General features: G+C 39.0%; 1 protein-coding gene across 1 annotated transcript in view; it reads left to right on the top strand.

The window, feature by feature from the left end:
• SCAI (suppressor of cancer cell invasion) overlaps positions 1–17,678 on the top strand; it is a 36,153-nt gene that overhangs the window by 16,228 nt on the left and 2,247 nt on the right. The window contains exons 3-14 of the mRNA XM_032200204.1: positions 1,544–1,639; positions 2,270–2,356; positions 2,942–3,040; positions 4,358–4,454; positions 5,805–5,903; positions 6,676–6,828; positions 7,664–7,765; positions 8,480–8,581; positions 9,133–9,211; positions 11,324–11,423; positions 11,891–11,972; positions 16,235–16,307. Of these exons, the coding sequence (XP_032056095.1) occupies positions 1,544–1,639; positions 2,270–2,356; positions 2,942–3,040; positions 4,358–4,454; positions 5,805–5,903; positions 6,676–6,828; positions 7,664–7,765; positions 8,480–8,581; positions 9,133–9,211; positions 11,324–11,423; positions 11,891–11,972; positions 16,235–16,307 (1,169 nt within the window). The remainder of the gene's footprint in view (positions 1–1,543; positions 1,640–2,269; positions 2,357–2,941; positions 3,041–4,357; positions 4,455–5,804; positions 5,904–6,675; positions 6,829–7,663; positions 7,766–8,479; positions 8,582–9,132; positions 9,212–11,323; positions 11,424–11,890; positions 11,973–16,234; positions 16,308–17,678) is intronic.

The raw sequence follows: 17,678 nt of genomic DNA, 5'->3' as shown, positions 1-17,678 counted from the left end.
TGGATCTGTTATGGGGTCTGTTTCTGAAACAGCGAGCAGCCTCATCCATCTGAAAAAGGAAGTTTCCTTGATGAGTAGCAAGAAATATTATCGATCTAAATGAGTCTAAGTGAACTAATTACCATTAGATTATTCTGCTTGCTCTTGGATAGTGCTTTTTAATTTCATTTTCTTTTTATTATGGGTAAGAGTCCAGTTTAGCTTTCTGTGCATGTAACCAATGAAAATACTTCTCTTAGCAAGATGGTAAGATGTTTTCAATCACATGTGGAAAAATAAATGTAGGAACATGGTCGTCTGTTCTTTGGATTGACTGTAGGCCTATTCTGCTAATGTTGTTGAGAACCTGTTGGCACTGAGGAGCCTTGATAAAGGCATGTTTATGGGGTGAGCATGGATTCCTTGTTACTCCTTAGACTGTACCAATGTTTTTGGTACATATCCAATCACTTGACTCATGTGAGCTCGCTCATGGGAGTACTCCTTCCATCTGCTGCCATTCTGCGTGTTGGAGAAGCCACTCTGGCATTCCAGGTACATCTGGAGAGAACAGGCCCATGTGCTCAGGGTATCGTATGGCCATAATAAACACGGCACGAATGCATCATAAATATACCATACGTTTCATAGCTAACTTCAAAGTGAACGTCTGCCTGTATAACTGGTGGAAGCTGTGGGACACAGCTCACCCCGGACAGTCAGCCTTTCCCAAGGGGTCGGCTGGGTCGGGGCTGTTGGCTGGTTGGATTTGTAGCTGGGCACGTGCCCTCAGGTAGGGTGTGAAGGACGGGAGGGTGTTGACTGGTGATAGACACTGGAATGGTTAGAGTAATTCTGCTGTTCTTCGAATGAGTGATGGAATTACAGTTCAGACATATGAAGGGTGGGTTATTGTCTTAGCAGGAAAAGTTTTACCTCAGCCACTTATGGTTAAGCTGCGTACCTTCAGTTTAACGTTACAGCGTTGTCCTGTTTTGGATGGAATCTGTAAAACCAGGGCAATTTATGACATTGTCTCTCTGTATCCCCAGACACTGATTACCTTCATGCAATCATTCTGAACATTTGCAAAATGCCTGGGACCTCTATTAAATAACTTCAATTCTTTTTTCATTTGAAAAGTGACTAGGGAATTCAGCTGGAAGTAGGAAGCCATAGCTAGGAGAAAAGACTGGAGAATTTCTTCGTGCCCACGCAGGCTTCTTTCTCGTATATATGCATACAGTCTTTTCTTGTACACATGTTAAATGAATATGCAGCCTGGCTGTTTTGGGGGTAAATGTGTTGGGGATAATATGGTCAGATCTTGGTATGTGTACTTCCTACAAGCCAAACAGCATTTCCTTGGAGATTCCGGTTAGAACAGGTTTTGAAAAATGGTAGGAATCGTGCTTCTTGGAGTCCTGGGTGCAGGCAGAGCTTGAAAATATTTCAAGTCAATTCTGAACAAAGCTATTCTGACACGGATTCAAATACGCTGCCATCATGCTGGGTTGACTGGAGTCTACTCAGTAACTCTGTGTTTGTCGCTTGTCTGTTGCAGGGATTTACCTCAGTATGGGCAAAAGCAGTGGCAATCCTATTTTGGGCGAACATTTGATGTTTATACCAAACTCTGGAAATTCCAACAGCAGCATCGGTAAGGGAATGTTGTAGACAACTGTTTTCTATGGATTTAAATGCAACTTTAATCTCTGGTATTACGGTATGCCTAGGGGCCCCAGTTAAGACTGCGATTTCACTGTTATTCAAGCATGAAGGGAGGGAACAGTCACTTCCTGGAGTGCTCACAGTCTAATGAATTAAAATGTTACAGAGTTTTCATTTTATTTTTGAAGAAAACCTTTTGCTCTACTTGAATGCATGTTGCTTTAATATATTGCCAAGGAGAAGCTGGGATGGTGGCTTCTGCAGTGCAGAACCCATCTGGAGTGGTGTGAAGCGTCTTGCTGCAGTGTGGGCTCCGATCTTTCACACCTTATGTTGGCTGTGTAGTTGAGTGTTCTCCTGGGAAGTGGTGACCTTTTCGTTTTGTGTATTTTGTGCAACATACTTATGTCTAGCTCTTGCAAGTTTTTGCAACATAAATGGTCCTTGTTCTGGTGTGTGTATGCAGTGCTGTTGGCTCTGTGAGGGACTGCTACTGGGAATGCCACACCAGGAATGAAAGCTGAGTTTGGCCCTACAGCAGCTCTTTGTCTTGTCTGGTGTGATGTTCTGAGAAATTCCGGAATGCCTTTTAATCTTTCTTTTCTCTCTTGCGAAATAGACAAGTATTGGACAATCGGTATGGGTTGAAGCGGTGGCAAATTGGGGAAATTGCTTCCAAGATTGGGCAGCTCTATTACCATTATTAGTAAGTAAGCACAGAAAAGGATTCGGTAGGGAAATGCAGTGTTAGTGGCAGTTCCATGCCAGTTATCTGGATACTCAGTCAGGAGCCTGCTGAGGTAGAAATGAATGTCAGTTGAGTTGTGATGTCTGTTTGTGAATGAGAAGGCACTTGGGACTGCATGGGGTGCTGCACAGAAAGGCACCTGTGAGCCTGATATGATACTGCTGGAGTCACACTGATACTGCCTAAGGAGTTATCTCCTCCCTCAGAAGTGTCTTTAAGGCTTCCACATGTGCTACATTTGACTCTTGTGCAAAAGTGTGATTTACAAGTTTGGGAGCTTAATGTTCCTTTAACCATGAATTAGCCTGTCACCTGTACATGTGGGCACAAGGCAGGCAGATTTGATTGTTTTCAGAAATGGAATCCAAGCTCTGAAATCTGTAGTCCCAGCATGCACAAAGAACAAGAGTCTGGCTTTCATACAATGTTATTTGAGGAGGGATTTTTGCCATTGATGCACAAGATGGTTGAGGGGGCAGAAAGGGAGGGTTTGGCATGGATTTTCAACTGAAGCAGTGAGCTAATCTGATTCTTCCTCTACAGCTTGCGCACTTCAGAAACCAGCTATCTCAATGAAGCTTTCTCCTTCTATTCGGCAATTAGGCAGAGGTCATACTACTCCCAAGTCAACAAAGAAGACAGGTATGTCTGAATGCATGCACTCCTTTTTTTTTTTCTTCCCCAAGGCTAGAACGGTGTATGAAAGTAGCAAATAATTATAGACTGTAGGATCAAAACTGAGATGAAATCAATGTTTTTGGAGGAAGTTTCTTTCAACCCTTTTGCAATGATTAAAAACCCCAGTATAAAGAAGAGCTTTTCAGGATGACTGGAAGAATATTCTATTGTGTGGTCCTGGCTAGAAAGCTATTAGCCCGAAGGTTTTTGTCATTTTGAGTCCTGCACAGTGGCAGTGCTGGGACCTAGTATGCTGCACCTGGAAGATAAATCAGTTGGGCTGAAGCAGAGGAACTGTTTGTTTCTAATCTGGCATTTTGGGGGAGCGTCATTTGGTACTGCTGTACAACAGCCCTCTGTGACTAACTGGGACAAGGTCCAAGAGCTTAAGAAGGCATAACATCTTCCTTTAAGACACGGTACCAACAAAGGTGTACTCAAAAGAGGGATGTGTTGTGGCAGTGCCAAGCCTGACTGACTGCCAAGAACATAGATATAAATAAGAATAGCTAGAAAACTCAATTCTGGATCCTGATAATATGTTCTAGAGAGTAAACCTGGGTTCCATTATCAAATTAAAGGTAAAGAAGAAATTATCTGAAATCATCATCAAGATAATGCAGAAGGTTTAGTGAGGGACTTTCCTGCACGATATTCAAGGATCTCTGGACTTCTTTGCACTTCTGTAGTCTTGCAGATTTCTAAACGTACCTACGTGTCACAAAAAGATGAAAGTTGCTCTGCTCTGGTATCTGTTGTTCCTATTCTCTCTTAAAAATCTCTCAATTTCAGTCTGAGTGCTTGAGCGGTTCCAGACAAGGTAGGACTGAGCGAGCATGTTTCTAGATGCTGTCAGGCAGTTTTGGAAGTGGTTAAGTAATTACAGGCTATGCTGACTTGCAGGTCTCTTAAGTTGTCCCAGGTGGGTGAACTCTGAGCCAGCTTTGGTACTCATCTGATGCTATGGGGTCAGATACTGCCCATGAACTGTCAAAAGGCTTAAAGACAGCTATTATAAATGATTCCCATGCCTCTTCTTGTGTAAGGAGCCTGTGAGGAAAGGGGTTTTCTTGATTTTTGTATCTGTATTCAGTGTAAATAAACTGAGCCAGGTACCTGTTGATGTCTACATGAATTCAGTTAGAATTCCTAATTTGCAGTGTGTTTGATCTCTTTCTGACCTTAACCTCCTCCTCTCCCTTAACCTTGGCTCCCCGGTTGCCTATCTATATTGTATTTTAATCTCAAACTTGACTGTGGTGTTTTTGTTGTTGTGTTTAGGCCTGAATTAGTGGTTAAGAAGCTGCGTTACTATGCAAGGTTTATAGTGGTTTGTCTCTTGCTCAACAAAATGGATGTTGTAAAGGACCTTGTAAAGGTATGTTAAAATGATGATAAAGATGATGGGTGGGAGGCTGCTGTTCATTAAAGGCTTTTCTCCTAATTAAGGAATCTATAATATAGTCTATTTCATCTGAAATATCACTCATTACATCTATGATGTTTGCTGCTGCTACAACATAGCTTTTTTTTTTTTTTTTTAATTTATTTTGGTTGTGCTGTTGGATGCCACAGAAGGAAGGAATAACGTGGATTGATCTATGGAAAGATGTCAGTATGATGTGAACATTTGGCTAGAGAAAAAAATTACAAATTGATGTAGTTACTGGGAATAAACTGTAAGATGCACGTTAGCTATCTGAAAGTGTGGGAATCATCCGGCAGCTCTGAGTACATCTTCATTCCTGTATGACACCGTATTGCTGTGAAAGCCAGTGTCTCCTAGTTTGATATTGGGCTTATTGTTTCTTCTTTCCAAACTGCTGTCACTCTGTCCCATGTCTAGGACGCATCCTGAATATATTTTGCACCTTCCAGAGACCCATCAAAATAAAACCTTGCTAAGGGATATAAATATTACTATGAAATTGGAGAGGCTGAATCTGCATATGCCTCTGCTGTGGGAGTAAAGTACTGACTGCATATAAACCAAAGTCTTTAGGTACAATGAATAAAGTACTGACCAAGGTTGATCATTGCCTTTTTGGCATATCTGGCATCCAACACAGTGAATATCCTCTGTGAGTCTGACATTTAATAACGACACCTAATGTTCCAATGATTTGCCGGTATTGTTTGAACACCAAGTAAAACATTCTAACAGTTACAACTGAGTTTGGGAGGTACCCTTTAACTACACCAAAGGAACAGTATGCTTCTCCTGACAGCATATGTTTCCCAAACCTCTCCGACAACCTTATGCAAGCAACTTCTGGCATTGACAGTTTTGTGTAGGTTGCATTACTGTCTTTTTGTCTAAGCTTACTTGAACTACCAGTAGCAGCTAAAAAAGCCATACCATTCACTTTCTCAATGCGTTTAAAGTTGCTTGTAAGCTTAAATTTGAGTCCTGTGTGTCCGTAGATTCAGGTAATAACCAGTGACGTAGCTGTATGCGAGTGTGATAGTTACTAAACTTAACTCCAGATATGCTTTGCATTGGGACCTGATGAAAAGACACTTCTCGTTGCCAAAGCTCAATGCAACATTGGCATTCTGTCTCTTGAAAGAGCACGCTTTGGCTAGCATGTTAGTCACAAGCGTGCTACATATGTTCTTAAGTAAAATGATTTTTTTTTCCTTAAAGGCCAGCACAGCTAACCAAATTGTGAAGTTACTGAAGTTCTCAGTTTAAGAAGTAACTGTGTCTTTGAACTTTTTACGTCAGGAGCTGTCAGATGAAATTGAAGACTACACTCATCGGTTTAATACTGAAGATCAGGTGGAGTGGAACCTGGTTCTGCAGGAAGTGGCAGCTTTTATTGAGGTGAGAATAGCGGTCTCTCTTAGTTGTCAGTTGTTGAAGTTTTTTTTTGCAGGCGTTTTGACTGTGTTTTAAAGTGTACTTTGTTGGAGTACTGGCCTTTTACACAGGCAACACATAAGCCGTTGGGAAATATAATGTAATCATGGCAGTTAACTGATAGTGTCTCTTAGCAAAGTTGTAATGTGACCAACTTCTGAAGTTTGTTAAAATAAATGTATTTATTCTATCAAACAAGACAGTGTTCTACTTTCCTCTTTTTGTACAAGACATCATTGTGTAGCATGATTATGTATTTACGTATTGCCAGAATAGATGGCAGCATTATCATTGATTGACTCAGCTCCCTTTCTAGTTCCTTCTAGGAAGGGAAGAAGTAGTAAAATAGTGCACGATTTTTCTGTGTTCTAGGAATGTGTAGTTTGTTCTGCATCAATTCGTAAGGTTGTTGATGGCATTTGGTTCCTCAGGTATAGAAAAGCTATAGGATAGGAAGCAGAGTTTGTGTTGTTTGAGGGAATACATTTTTTCTATCTGCTGTACCCTCAAGTACTTGTACCACGTATTTGCTTTAAGTCTCTAAAAGCGGTTTCTTTTCCAAGTGCTGAGGCATTGCTGTGTGGCTTGCATGCAAACATCTGCATGGCAAATTAATTTTAAAAATCTGCCTCAGTTATGAAAGGTTTGTTGTAAGTGGCAAGACCTTCAGTCTTCTCTCTAACTGTAAATCTGTACATTCCATTGAATTCCTTATTTATTCTGGTTGTTTTTTTAGGCAGACCCTGTAATGGTTTTAAATGATGACAACACCATTGTAATCACCTCCAACAGGCTTTCTGAAACTGGAGCTCCATTGCTAGAACAGGGAATGATAGTGGGACAGCTTGCTCTTGCAGACGCACTGATTATTGGGAACTGCAATAACCAGGTAACAGAGATTGTGAGGCCTTGGGCTTGTGTCTTTGGAGTTCAAAGTCCCTCCTCCTGTGACATCCCTTTGGATCATACAATAGAAACTAGAGATTGCAATAAAGTGATCACTGACGTATTTTGGAAGTGATGCTTGCAGTGGCAGCAAACTTAAGCTGTCTCTTATTTCTGAGAACCTCTTAAGTTGTTTTTTTTTCAGATATTACACCTGTGGTACTCACCTCATATTGCTTATTTTTCATCATGTCAATAAGTAGATACAAATGATTTTTCATATAACAGATCAGTCTTAGTAATGTTCAAGCACAACTGGCCTGTAAGCTGTCTAGAAAAACCTTGACTTGGGCTTTCATATGATATACCCCAGCTTGTTGCAACTTCAGTTGTGACAGGAAGGGATTTTCAAAAGATATTCAAGGTCTTGTGTTTTACATGATGATGATAATGAAGTTGTGCAAACATCATGACTTTTCTCTGAGCTCTTTTTTCAGGTAAGCAAGTTTTATCCAAATTACAGTCTGTGTATCTTCCAGATTTTGTCTAGATTCACAGTACATAGTAGGTTCCAGCACTTGATTTGCAAACACCTCAGGAAAGTCTAACTTGTGAAGTAGAGCCTGCATGACAGTGAACTGGCCTAGAGGACCTTTAATAAACAAACTTCGTCCTCTCTGAGCTCTTCTAAGACGTTAATGGGTCTTTAGAGATTCAGAGATGATACTGACAGAGAACAGTCTGTCTGGGATGCTGTTGAATCTGTTATCTGGATAATTGCAAAGAAAGAGACTGTTTAATTTGTGTCTGGCAGAGTAAACCATTTAACTTTTTTGCAGGTCAAGTTCAGTGAATTAACAATTGATATGTTTCGAATGCTACAAGCACTTGAAAGGGAACCAATGAATTTAGCTTCACAGATGAACAAACCTGGAATGCAAGTGAGTTCCATTTCAGTGACAAATCTGACAACAGATCTTAATAGATTAAAAAAAAAAAAAAGTTGTAATATTTCTGTACTGTCCCTGTGCACAGCAGGTTATGAAGGGTAGCTCAAAGCCTTGGAATTTAACCCAAGTAATCAATTCTTGTTGTTGTTTTCTTGGAGAAACCTCTAATAGTGTGTAAAGTATCAAAAGTGAATATTTGGGTATCATTTCACAAAAGGTTTACACTGGTATAGTTTGAGTACTGCTGAAGGGGTGTAATGGCTGTCCTTGTCCGTGTACACTCACCCATTATTTTGTTTTCTCTCTAGCAGACATGCAGCCACACAAGTTCATCAGCTTGCTAATTCCTAGGAAGTTTAAATGTTTCCTCCAGAGAAAGCACAAAAAAACCTTTATCTGTAGGCAGAATTAAATAGCTGTATTTTAATTTATTCAGGTGACATGGGGAGTGTGGTTTTTATTTTCATTCTTTTAATGGGCTATGCTTTAGAAAATAAGAAAGATCTAGATAAAATGAAGGATAATATAAAGTTCTGGTGCAAGTACTGTGCATCATACTTTACAGTGTAGTAGGAAATGCTGCACAGACGGACCATTTGTATGAAAAATACATTGAAGGTGAGCATTCTAATATAAATTTAGAGGCTTACGAAGCTGCTTTGTAAATATAAAGTTTTTGTTTTGTTTTGTTTTGTTTTTCAACAGGAGTCAACAGAGAAACCAGCCAGGCGGGAAAACCCCCATAAATATCTGCTTTATAAACCAACGTTCAGCCAGCTGTATACGTTTTTAGCAGCATCATTTAAGGTTTGTGAAAGTGGTCATTTCTGGCTGCCTGCATGCTCAGCCCTTTGCAGAAAATAGAAGTATCTCCTTCCTCATGTGGCCAGTCCATAGACAGGTGGAATATAGATTTTTTTTTACAGGTCTGTACGGGAACCTGGATGTGTTGTGCTTGTTATCCAGATGAGAAGCTAAAAGGGTCAGGGGGAAGAGGCAGATATTGCAGACCCTGCAGACCCCATGGAACTTTTGATTTCCGTTCTGTATTTGAAAATCTTTTTTTTTTTTAATATAAAATTGCTGTTTGAACCACTAATGTCAGCTTAAATGTCAATATGGGAAAAAAAAAGTGTTAATCTATCTCCAGTTTACATTTTTGTCTATGTACTCACCTGTTTGAAGGGGTCATGTAGTGGGGCGAGTTATCTACACCTAAGAATAATAGAATGAAGGGAAGCTAGAAGCAGAAGTAGCGCAATCTTAAATTATGACATTTTTACTAAGATGTTGGTGATGTATTATAATAAATTTATACATTTTCTCCCTTGCTACTGTTCTCTCTATTTGAATTTCAGGAGCTGCCTGCAAACAGTGTACTGCTGATTTACTTGTCTGCCACGGGCGTGTTCCCATCAGGTCGTTCGGATAGTGAAGGTACAATAAAGGAATGCTCCCTGTCATGAACAGGGCTTGAATTCTCTATGTGTTCCAGGACAAGTGGCCAAGAAAGATGTCACAAAGCTCCTTTTAAAAGACAAGTCAATTTTATTCTCCTGTCTACTTAGTCAGATAGTCTTTTATTTGCACAAACAGTAGTTAATTCCATGTATTTTAGTTAGTGTTCATTAACCTGAGGCCTTTTCAGGGGACATAGATAGTTCTTGATGCATCTGAAGTATTAAAAGCTTCACCAGTTTTAAAGACTATATGTCTCTGTTGATGCATCCGTACAAAGTTAATAAAATAGCTAAATGGCACTTTGTGATTCTTTCAAATCTCCAGTACCATGAGAACATCTGGTCAGGAAATGGCTGGTAAAAGGGCTGAAGCATCTGCAGGGATTGTTCTATTTGTGTGTTTGTTAATGTGACAATTCAAGCCCTTCTCATGATTTTTTGACAATTCCCCTCACCTCATCCTCCTATTCTTTGCAATCTAGCAGAATATTTGGATGCAGCTGCAGTCTAAAAGTTGAAAGCTGGTTGGCTGAAGCAAACACAGTCAAAAGATCTGTTTATATAATTTAAGGGAAAAAAATGTTTTTAACATCCTAAATATTGTACACGCCTCATCTGTTTGAGACTTGCATTCCTTTATAAGATGCATGCCTTGTCCATTCTCATGCATGATTTTTGAGCTCTCAAAATGTTAAAGGAAAAAAAAAATCCCTGTCAACTTCTGATTGTGGCAGTGATTTTTTTTTACATGCTTTTAACATTTTATTTTTTGCTATGACTTGGTGGTGGCTTCTAACTGAACTGTGTTCTTTACAGTATTACGTTCACTTCACTGCATGTATTATTTCAGCTTAGTACTTTACCATAGAGCCATCAAGGCTCCGTTTTCTGTAAATCTGAATAGTTAGACTTTAGTTTTTATTAAATGAATCTCATTACAACTGCATTCTTTTAATAAGGTAGTGTAATCTGCAAAGACCAAAAAGTTCTACCTTATTAAAAGGGAGAGCAGCTGCAAGATGCACTGCTGATTGCCTGTAAGCAGTTTGTCAGATCACATTAAACATTTGTAACAATACTAAATTAATGTATGTTCTGCTCCTAATTTTCTATTCCCAAAGCTTCCCTTAAAATGGAAGGGTGTCTTGCATATCCAAGCCTGAAAAACAATGCATTTGTTGGCCAAATACTAGTCTTTCAACTCTGTAAATATATAACAGAATTAGGAAAACCTAATACTGTCTTTTACTAATGTTAATGATGCTTCATAACTGTGTCAATTAAAGAAATACTTCTTGGTATTTCTAGTGCTTTTTTTTTTTTGTAGGGTTTGGTATTTTTATTACTTTCATCTTTGCACTAAATCAAACAGATAGGCAGGTGCTCAGTTGTATAAGATTAGCAGAATCTTTCTTTAGGTTGCCTTAGGAGCACATGTCCAGGGTGTGTGCATTTAAAAACTGTGAATTGTGTATTTGAAATCTTAAAAATAAATCTTCGCTGCAGATTTGAAACCCAGTTAAAATGTTTTGTCCTTTCTAGAAGTATTAAAAGCATATTAATTCTTTGAGCTTTTTCTTTTCCCCTTTGCAGACTTCTTACTGCAGATATTATATCCATTCTGAGAGGCAAAAGGGTTTTTGATTGATTTAGCATTAGTTTTTGGTCAGATTCTGATCCTAGAATATACTAGCTTACATAGTAATTTAACAGAGGTGTTGATTTTCCTGTATGAAACATGTAATGGGTTTTAAACTTTTTGCTATGTAGTATAATGAGAGACAGTATTTGGACCTGTTGTGCTATATTTGTGGATAAATAGTAAATTAGAAATTACGAAGTTCTGTTGTTTTCTTCTATTTGATAGATGCTGAAACTACTAAAAATGCTTACAACTGAGCTAGTAAAGTCTCCAGGTTCCTCCACCGTGTCCCTAGAGCTATAGTAGTTCAGATTCACATAGTTCTCTGGGATTTTTGGTTGCTTCTTTCCTTTCATGTATTCATTAAATCCATAACAGAGCTGACTTAACTTCTGCTAATTTTAACTTTTTTTTTTTTTTTTTTTTTTTTTTTTTTTCCGTGTGTAGGTCCATATGATTTTGGTGGTGTTCTGACAAATAGTAACCGGGACATTATAAATGGAGATGCTATCCACAAGCGAAACCAATCTTACAAGGAGATGCACTGGTAAGTCTCATGAATGTGACAACTGAGAAGAATTTGTCTTTAGTAGAGAAAAATACATCAAAGCCTCTTGAATTCAAACTTGTCATTGTAGAACATCATAAATATAGATTGGCTTGAATTTCAAGAATTATAAATGAATATGGAATTCTGAATGATGATTTAAGCACTGAAAATTATTACCGTGACTTAAGGTAAGTTCTTTATTATTGGAAAATGGATGATAAGTTCGGAAGAAGATAAACATCTCTTCTTGGGAAGGAGCTAATAACAAGTCTGGTAGCCCACATTACAGAGCATACCAAATTAATTCTGCAGTTACTTTCTCAGGATGCACCTGAAGATCAGGGCAAGAGGAATCTGCTTTGTTTTTATCTGGACATGGGCAGCTGCGTATCTGAGAAACTTCTGCACTGTCACAGCTTTGTAGCGATTCTAGTGCTCTGCGAAGCATCTCTTTCTCTTTTCAGTCTTCACCCTGGAGATCTCTACCCTTTCACAAGGAAGCCTCTCTTTATCATTGTGGATTCGTCAAATAGCGTCGCCTATAAGGTAAGGCTCTTGAAGGCAGCTACTGACATGATAGGATACAGTGTCAACCCCTAGTTAGCTTACACTTTTAACGGGCTATTTTTTTTAAACACTTTGTATTCAGTCTTTCTTTTCTTTTGAGGTTGTGCATGCTAGTCAGGATCTGATCCTATGAATAGGAACAAGAAGGAGAACCACATGAACAGCCGCTCATTGGAAAGTAATAAATCCTCCTGGAGGGAAAAAAGGTTCAAGATTTCCAAGATCTCTGGTGGGAGGTTTATTTTTGTTATATACCAAAGACAAATCTTGGTGCGTGTGCATGGGGGAGGGAGCTAACTAATCTGCTTTTTCTTTTTCCAGTCGTCCAGCACTCAGTTGCTTTTAACCAACAGAAACGAGTCAAAGCATTGAGCCTGATCTTTTAAAACACGGGGTGTCTGTGTCTGAAAAGTGTCTCAACCAAGGAAATAACAAGACTCAAATTAGCATCCAGTGTTACTGTAGAGTGGTATATGCTTGGACAATCAGTCTCCTTCTAGGGGGCTGTCGACTTAAAGTAGAATTACTCCATGCCAAATCACCTTTGGGAATCTGCAATTCGGGTAATAAAGAAGCAGGCATTTTCAATCTCAGTTGCCAGTTGCATCTGGATAGCATTAAGACAATTATTTAATTCCTGAATGGGATATTAAGAATATGCTGTGTCTGGGGATAGTGCCACTTCCTTATGTCTTCCTTTTTCGTAGCTCCATTATTTGCAGTGAGAAAAGCGAATGTTCACAGCTGCATTTTTGAAGAGGAATAGGGACGTCTAGTGGCCAGATGAACTTGTTCTTTGTTCAGTATCCATAGTCTGTGTCATTTGTTTTAAAGGCATGTGTTGGCTAACAAGTTACTAAATTTGTGATCAGTATAATTCAGAATCATCCAGTATTGAATCATAGAATTTTTACCCAATGGTTTTAAAAATGATGTGGCCCTCTCTGTAGGTTTTTCTGCTTGTTGTATTGTAATGCATTTCAAAGGGCTTTTTAACCACTATTGCATTTAACTTTGCTGCACTAGATATCAACACAAATCTGCTTTTTGTTAAGTTCCCTTCTCTATTTTAGGGTGGTTTCCTCGTCTTTCTGAGAAGACGAGGATTTGGTAGGGGTTTATTTTCCTTTGCTCTTTCTTGACACTGATTCTGGTATAACAACAGGGGAATTTGGGTTTGTTTCAGGGGGAAAAGAGCAGTTTGGTTCCCCCCTTTCTCTCTAGTAGATTTGCTGAAAGTGGTCAAGTGGATCAGCTCTGGAAGAGACAGTAAGGGATTTCTGGAGATCCTTTGTTCCAATACAGCTCTAGACATAGCAGGCTTCTGTGGATAGCTTAGAGCAAAGGATCTTTTTGAGGTCATGGATTCTCACCTACAGATTTGTACCTGTTTTGAGTATAACTGCCAAGATTTTTCGCTTTAGAATTCACTTTTTGTACTAAATGTTAAGCTGATAACTGAATTATCTTTAGATAGCATTTTTTTTTTGTGGGCACACAGTATGTAAAAACTTGATTCTCCAATTTTTTTACCTTGTTCTGCAGTGAACTGACCATCAGTGGTATAAAATACTCCCAGTGCTCTGCCTGTTAAGCACACAGAACAGCTGGTGTAAAAGAGGTCCTGTAGTTTCTGCCTTTATTAAGGAGCACAGAAATGTGAATAGTGTGGGTATAATTGTGAGGAATCTAAGAACAGAATGGAAAAAAAAAAAAGCAGGGTCCTCTATTAATATATATACATATATTTAGCATTTAAGAACCTGCACTCACCTTCACAGTCGACTGCCATTGCACCTAGGCAGATGAGTATGTGGGAATGCGTATAGGGTTTTTGGTTTGTTTCCAACTGAAGGTCAGTGACAGAGTTCTCAATATCAGTACTTCCTAGCCCTTATCTGTTGTTGTTCTGCAAATGTTTACATGCTTGGTTTCAGGTAGCCAGAATATACTGATAGTGTTGTCCTGCAAATACCCTCCGGGTGCGTTACGAGATGCTTTGTAGACTCAAGCACTGGCACAAACAAAGAGGTTCTGTGCAATTGTGTGAGAAGTTGAAGTCAGTGTACTGACTTTCTTTCCACATGGCTGCTCTGATCTTTCCTGATAGGACAGCAGCTATCCTGACATTTAAATGTCACTGCTAGCAACACCGGCAGTAACAGCAACTGCTCACACATCTTTTTCTACACCCATTTCTGATCTTCTGCGTGCATTCTCATTCTCACTGTCTTTCTCGAAGGTTTAAATGGTGATGACTGGAAGTCAGTCTTGCCAGGAAGTGATTTGCCAGTTTGCCAAATCAGCGGCACTTACTTGAATAGCTTCCTTCCCTATATATTTAGCTGAAAGTGGAAGAGAACTGCACATCAAGCATATCTATGTAAAGCTTTGAATATTTTTTACATCTCCATTTAAATATAGATGGCTGTGCTTTCGAAGGTTACCCCTGTGTATGTGGATTAAATAATATTTTAAATTCAGTATGTTCTTGTAGCTGTGGTTGTCTAAGATTATGATCTAATCCAAAGGCTTAAAGAGTACTGCTCCAGCCACTAAGAATGCGAAGTCTTTGTTGGTGATGTGATATAATACTCAGTAAAACTTACTTGTGAAATGATCTTTTTGGTGATGACAGGTAGCTCTTTTTTGGAAAGAGATGTTTATGAGATGTGAAATGTATTTTTAAAAGCAGCAGTGCTTCTTTTGGAAGACTTGAATACTGAAGTAAAAAAAAGAGTCAATTCTGAACCCCAAAAACACCTTTTTTGAGTTGTCCATGCACTGAGGGGTAGGTTATTCCCTACCCAGAACTGCTGTTAACCTCTACCCTGCAGGGCTGTTTTTTTCCTGTTTATGTTGTGGTCATACTCTCTAAATCATGGCTCCTTTTCCTTTGTTGCATGTGTGCACACAACTCTTCTCTGTTGAAGTTAGGGGCTAGGGTGGTGGAGAGTGAATCCTGGTGTTTGCTTGGGCTGTGTCCGGGCAAGACCTGAAACAGGTACCTGGAAGCTTGAGAGTCTTATTCTCCTGGATCTACAGTTTAGGCGTAGCGACTGCATGTAGGCAATCATCTTCCAAAGAGCTGTGAGTTAGGGTAAACCAGGTAGTTTCTCCTCTTTGTAGGATGCAGTTGTTTTGTTGACTTAACCTCTTATGGGACATTTAGAGTCCAAAATGTTCTCCGATGTTGTCAATGAATAATACCCTTTCTGAGATATGAATGACCCTTGGTTTTGCTGTAGGGAGCATTTAATGGCATTGTTATGTTTACTGAGGGAGTGTATGGGAAATCTACTTTGGTCTCTACTTGGTGATACAAGATTGAATTCAACATGTGGATCTGTTCATGAATCCTAAGCATGTGTGTTGCTTGAGAGTGTGTGACCTGCCAGTGCCTATTCAGTTCAAACTAGCAATGTGGAGTGACTCCTGGAGTTTTAAACTCCTTCAGTTTTAAGAAAGCTATTGTTGACAAGAGGTATGAGAGGTAATGCAGGCAGGTTGTTTAAATGAAAAATGTTTTTTGTTTTTTGTTTTTTTTTCCTTAGTAATCATTATTACCAATGAACATACCTCTTAGATACATAGTAGGACTATTACCAGGTAACTGTTGGTGAAACTAGACATGCTTCTTTTGAGGTTTCTGGAGAAATTTCTGTGCCACGGGACACTGGTGCAATATTTAAGATGCTGGTCCCAGAAATGGTTATTTTACAATACGACTTCAGTATAGCAGATGTTAAGGTCATGACCTACTTCTTTTAAAGCAAATGTATTTTAAAACTTTTCTCCATTGATCTCTTCTGTTTCATCAGAAAGAAAAGTGTAAAGAATTCACTTTGATTGGATAGTTCAGTGGGTATTGAGGAAAGACAGTAGATCTGTTTTGACCTGAAAACCAATGGCTTTCATTTTTATTGCAGAACATGGTTGGGTTTTTGTTTAGTTTCTCAAGTAATGTGTTACTACTGAAAGCCATATTTCTATGAAATCGGTGTCTGCTATCGATAGCAGTGAAATGAGAGAATTAAATATCCTTAAATGTGTAATGGGTTACATTCCTTCTGTCTGTGTTCTAGGAGTAAGTCCATTTGTCAGCCTTACTGTCAATGCTTAACTGTGTGACAGGCGTTAGCGCATCCTCTGTCATGAATAGTCTTTGTACCCTTAACCTGTTAAATATTCAAAAGCAAGCAGAGTGACAATCAATACTTCAAAATTCTTATCTGTTACAGAATTTCACAAACTTATTTGGACAACCATTGGTGTGCTTGCTTTCTCCAACAGCATATCCAAAAGCATTACAAGGTATGTGTAGTACATTGCATTTCCTAACAAGCTACAGTTGTGTCATTTGTCCATCTCAAACATATGTAGTGTAGGTTCTTCAGGAAAAGATACCCTTTTATCATTGTTTATCCCCTAAATCAGATTAACATTCTTTATGTCAGTTCTATCATACTACTTTAAGTTTATGGCAAGTAGCGTACTGTAACAACAGACAGCTTCAAGTGCTAAAAGGCAAAGTTGCTCCTACACGAAGACTCGGAATACTGCCTGCTCATTGTTGGGATTCTAATTATTGTATTACTGCTTATTTATCATTGTTATTATTAGTACTTGGGGTAGTTTTATTAGTACCAGAAAGTCAGCAGAGTCAGTTAAGGTATCAGCTTTTAAATACCAGATGTAGAGCAAAATCTTCTCAGATCTGGTTCTGATTTTGGAGGGTAAGTTTAGGAAAGCTTGGATTGGTATGGCCTGAGAAGGTGGGTTTATAGTAGGAATGGGCAGCAGAACATTATGCTTTTCTGTCTTTGTGATTACTATAAAATATAAATAATTCCTAACTTCCTTATTGGAATTTGTCATGTTAAGGTTACTCTTTGTCACAAAGACAGGTATGAAGATCTACCTCAAGCCACAGAGAGAGGTGTTAAGCAAGTATTGTGATCAGATGTACAAGAAACAGAAGCTTCTCATTTGTTTTAGAACTAGTTCTGTTACTTAGCTGAAACCTGAGTAGAAAGTAAACATTGTAATAATGAATCCCGTTTAAACAGAAACTCTGAAAAACAGAGCTTAATTCTTTATCGAATACCAGATGCTTTTGTGGTGTTCACTGACCAGTCAGGAACGTCTTGCTGCAGCCCTGCAGGTGGGGCACACTGCACTATAGCACCATGCAGAGACCTCTTAGCTGAACCTAACTGAGCCCCCGTGCCAGTGTGGCATTTTATCATGCAGGACTGTGTGCCTGTGTCCTGAAGAAGGAAGAATTGCACCAAAGCGAGTTAGTAAGCCTTGCTGAGGAAAAGCAAGGAAAAGCAAAGCTGAAGCTCCATGTTGAACTGCATGGAATAAATGGACTTTAAGATATTGTGATGCACAACAAAAGAGTGACTGTGTAGACTTTTGGGAGGTAGTATAGGTTCAACTGTCTGGTTCTGTGAGTGGAATAAGAATGTCCATGTTTAACTAACAATTCCTCTTAGGGTTTATAATCAGTACCTTCTATCGGTTGTTTCAGTTACAACTTGTATGTTCAAGTTGTGTGCACAAAATGATGACACAGGCTTCCTACAGTACATGGGAGAATCTCATCTTTCTTGGTGTTAATGCACATCTCCAGTGAGCCTTTATTGCTAGTCATGTGCATCACCTTGAGAACAGATCTTC

Source organism: Aythya fuligula, chromosome 19, assembly GCF_009819795.1.
Source record: "Aythya fuligula isolate bAytFul2 chromosome 19, bAytFul2.pri, whole genome shotgun sequence".
NCBI lineage: Eukaryota > Metazoa > Chordata > Aves > Anseriformes > Anatidae > Aythya > Aythya fuligula.
This window is presented reverse-complemented; position numbering and strand designations above follow the sequence as displayed.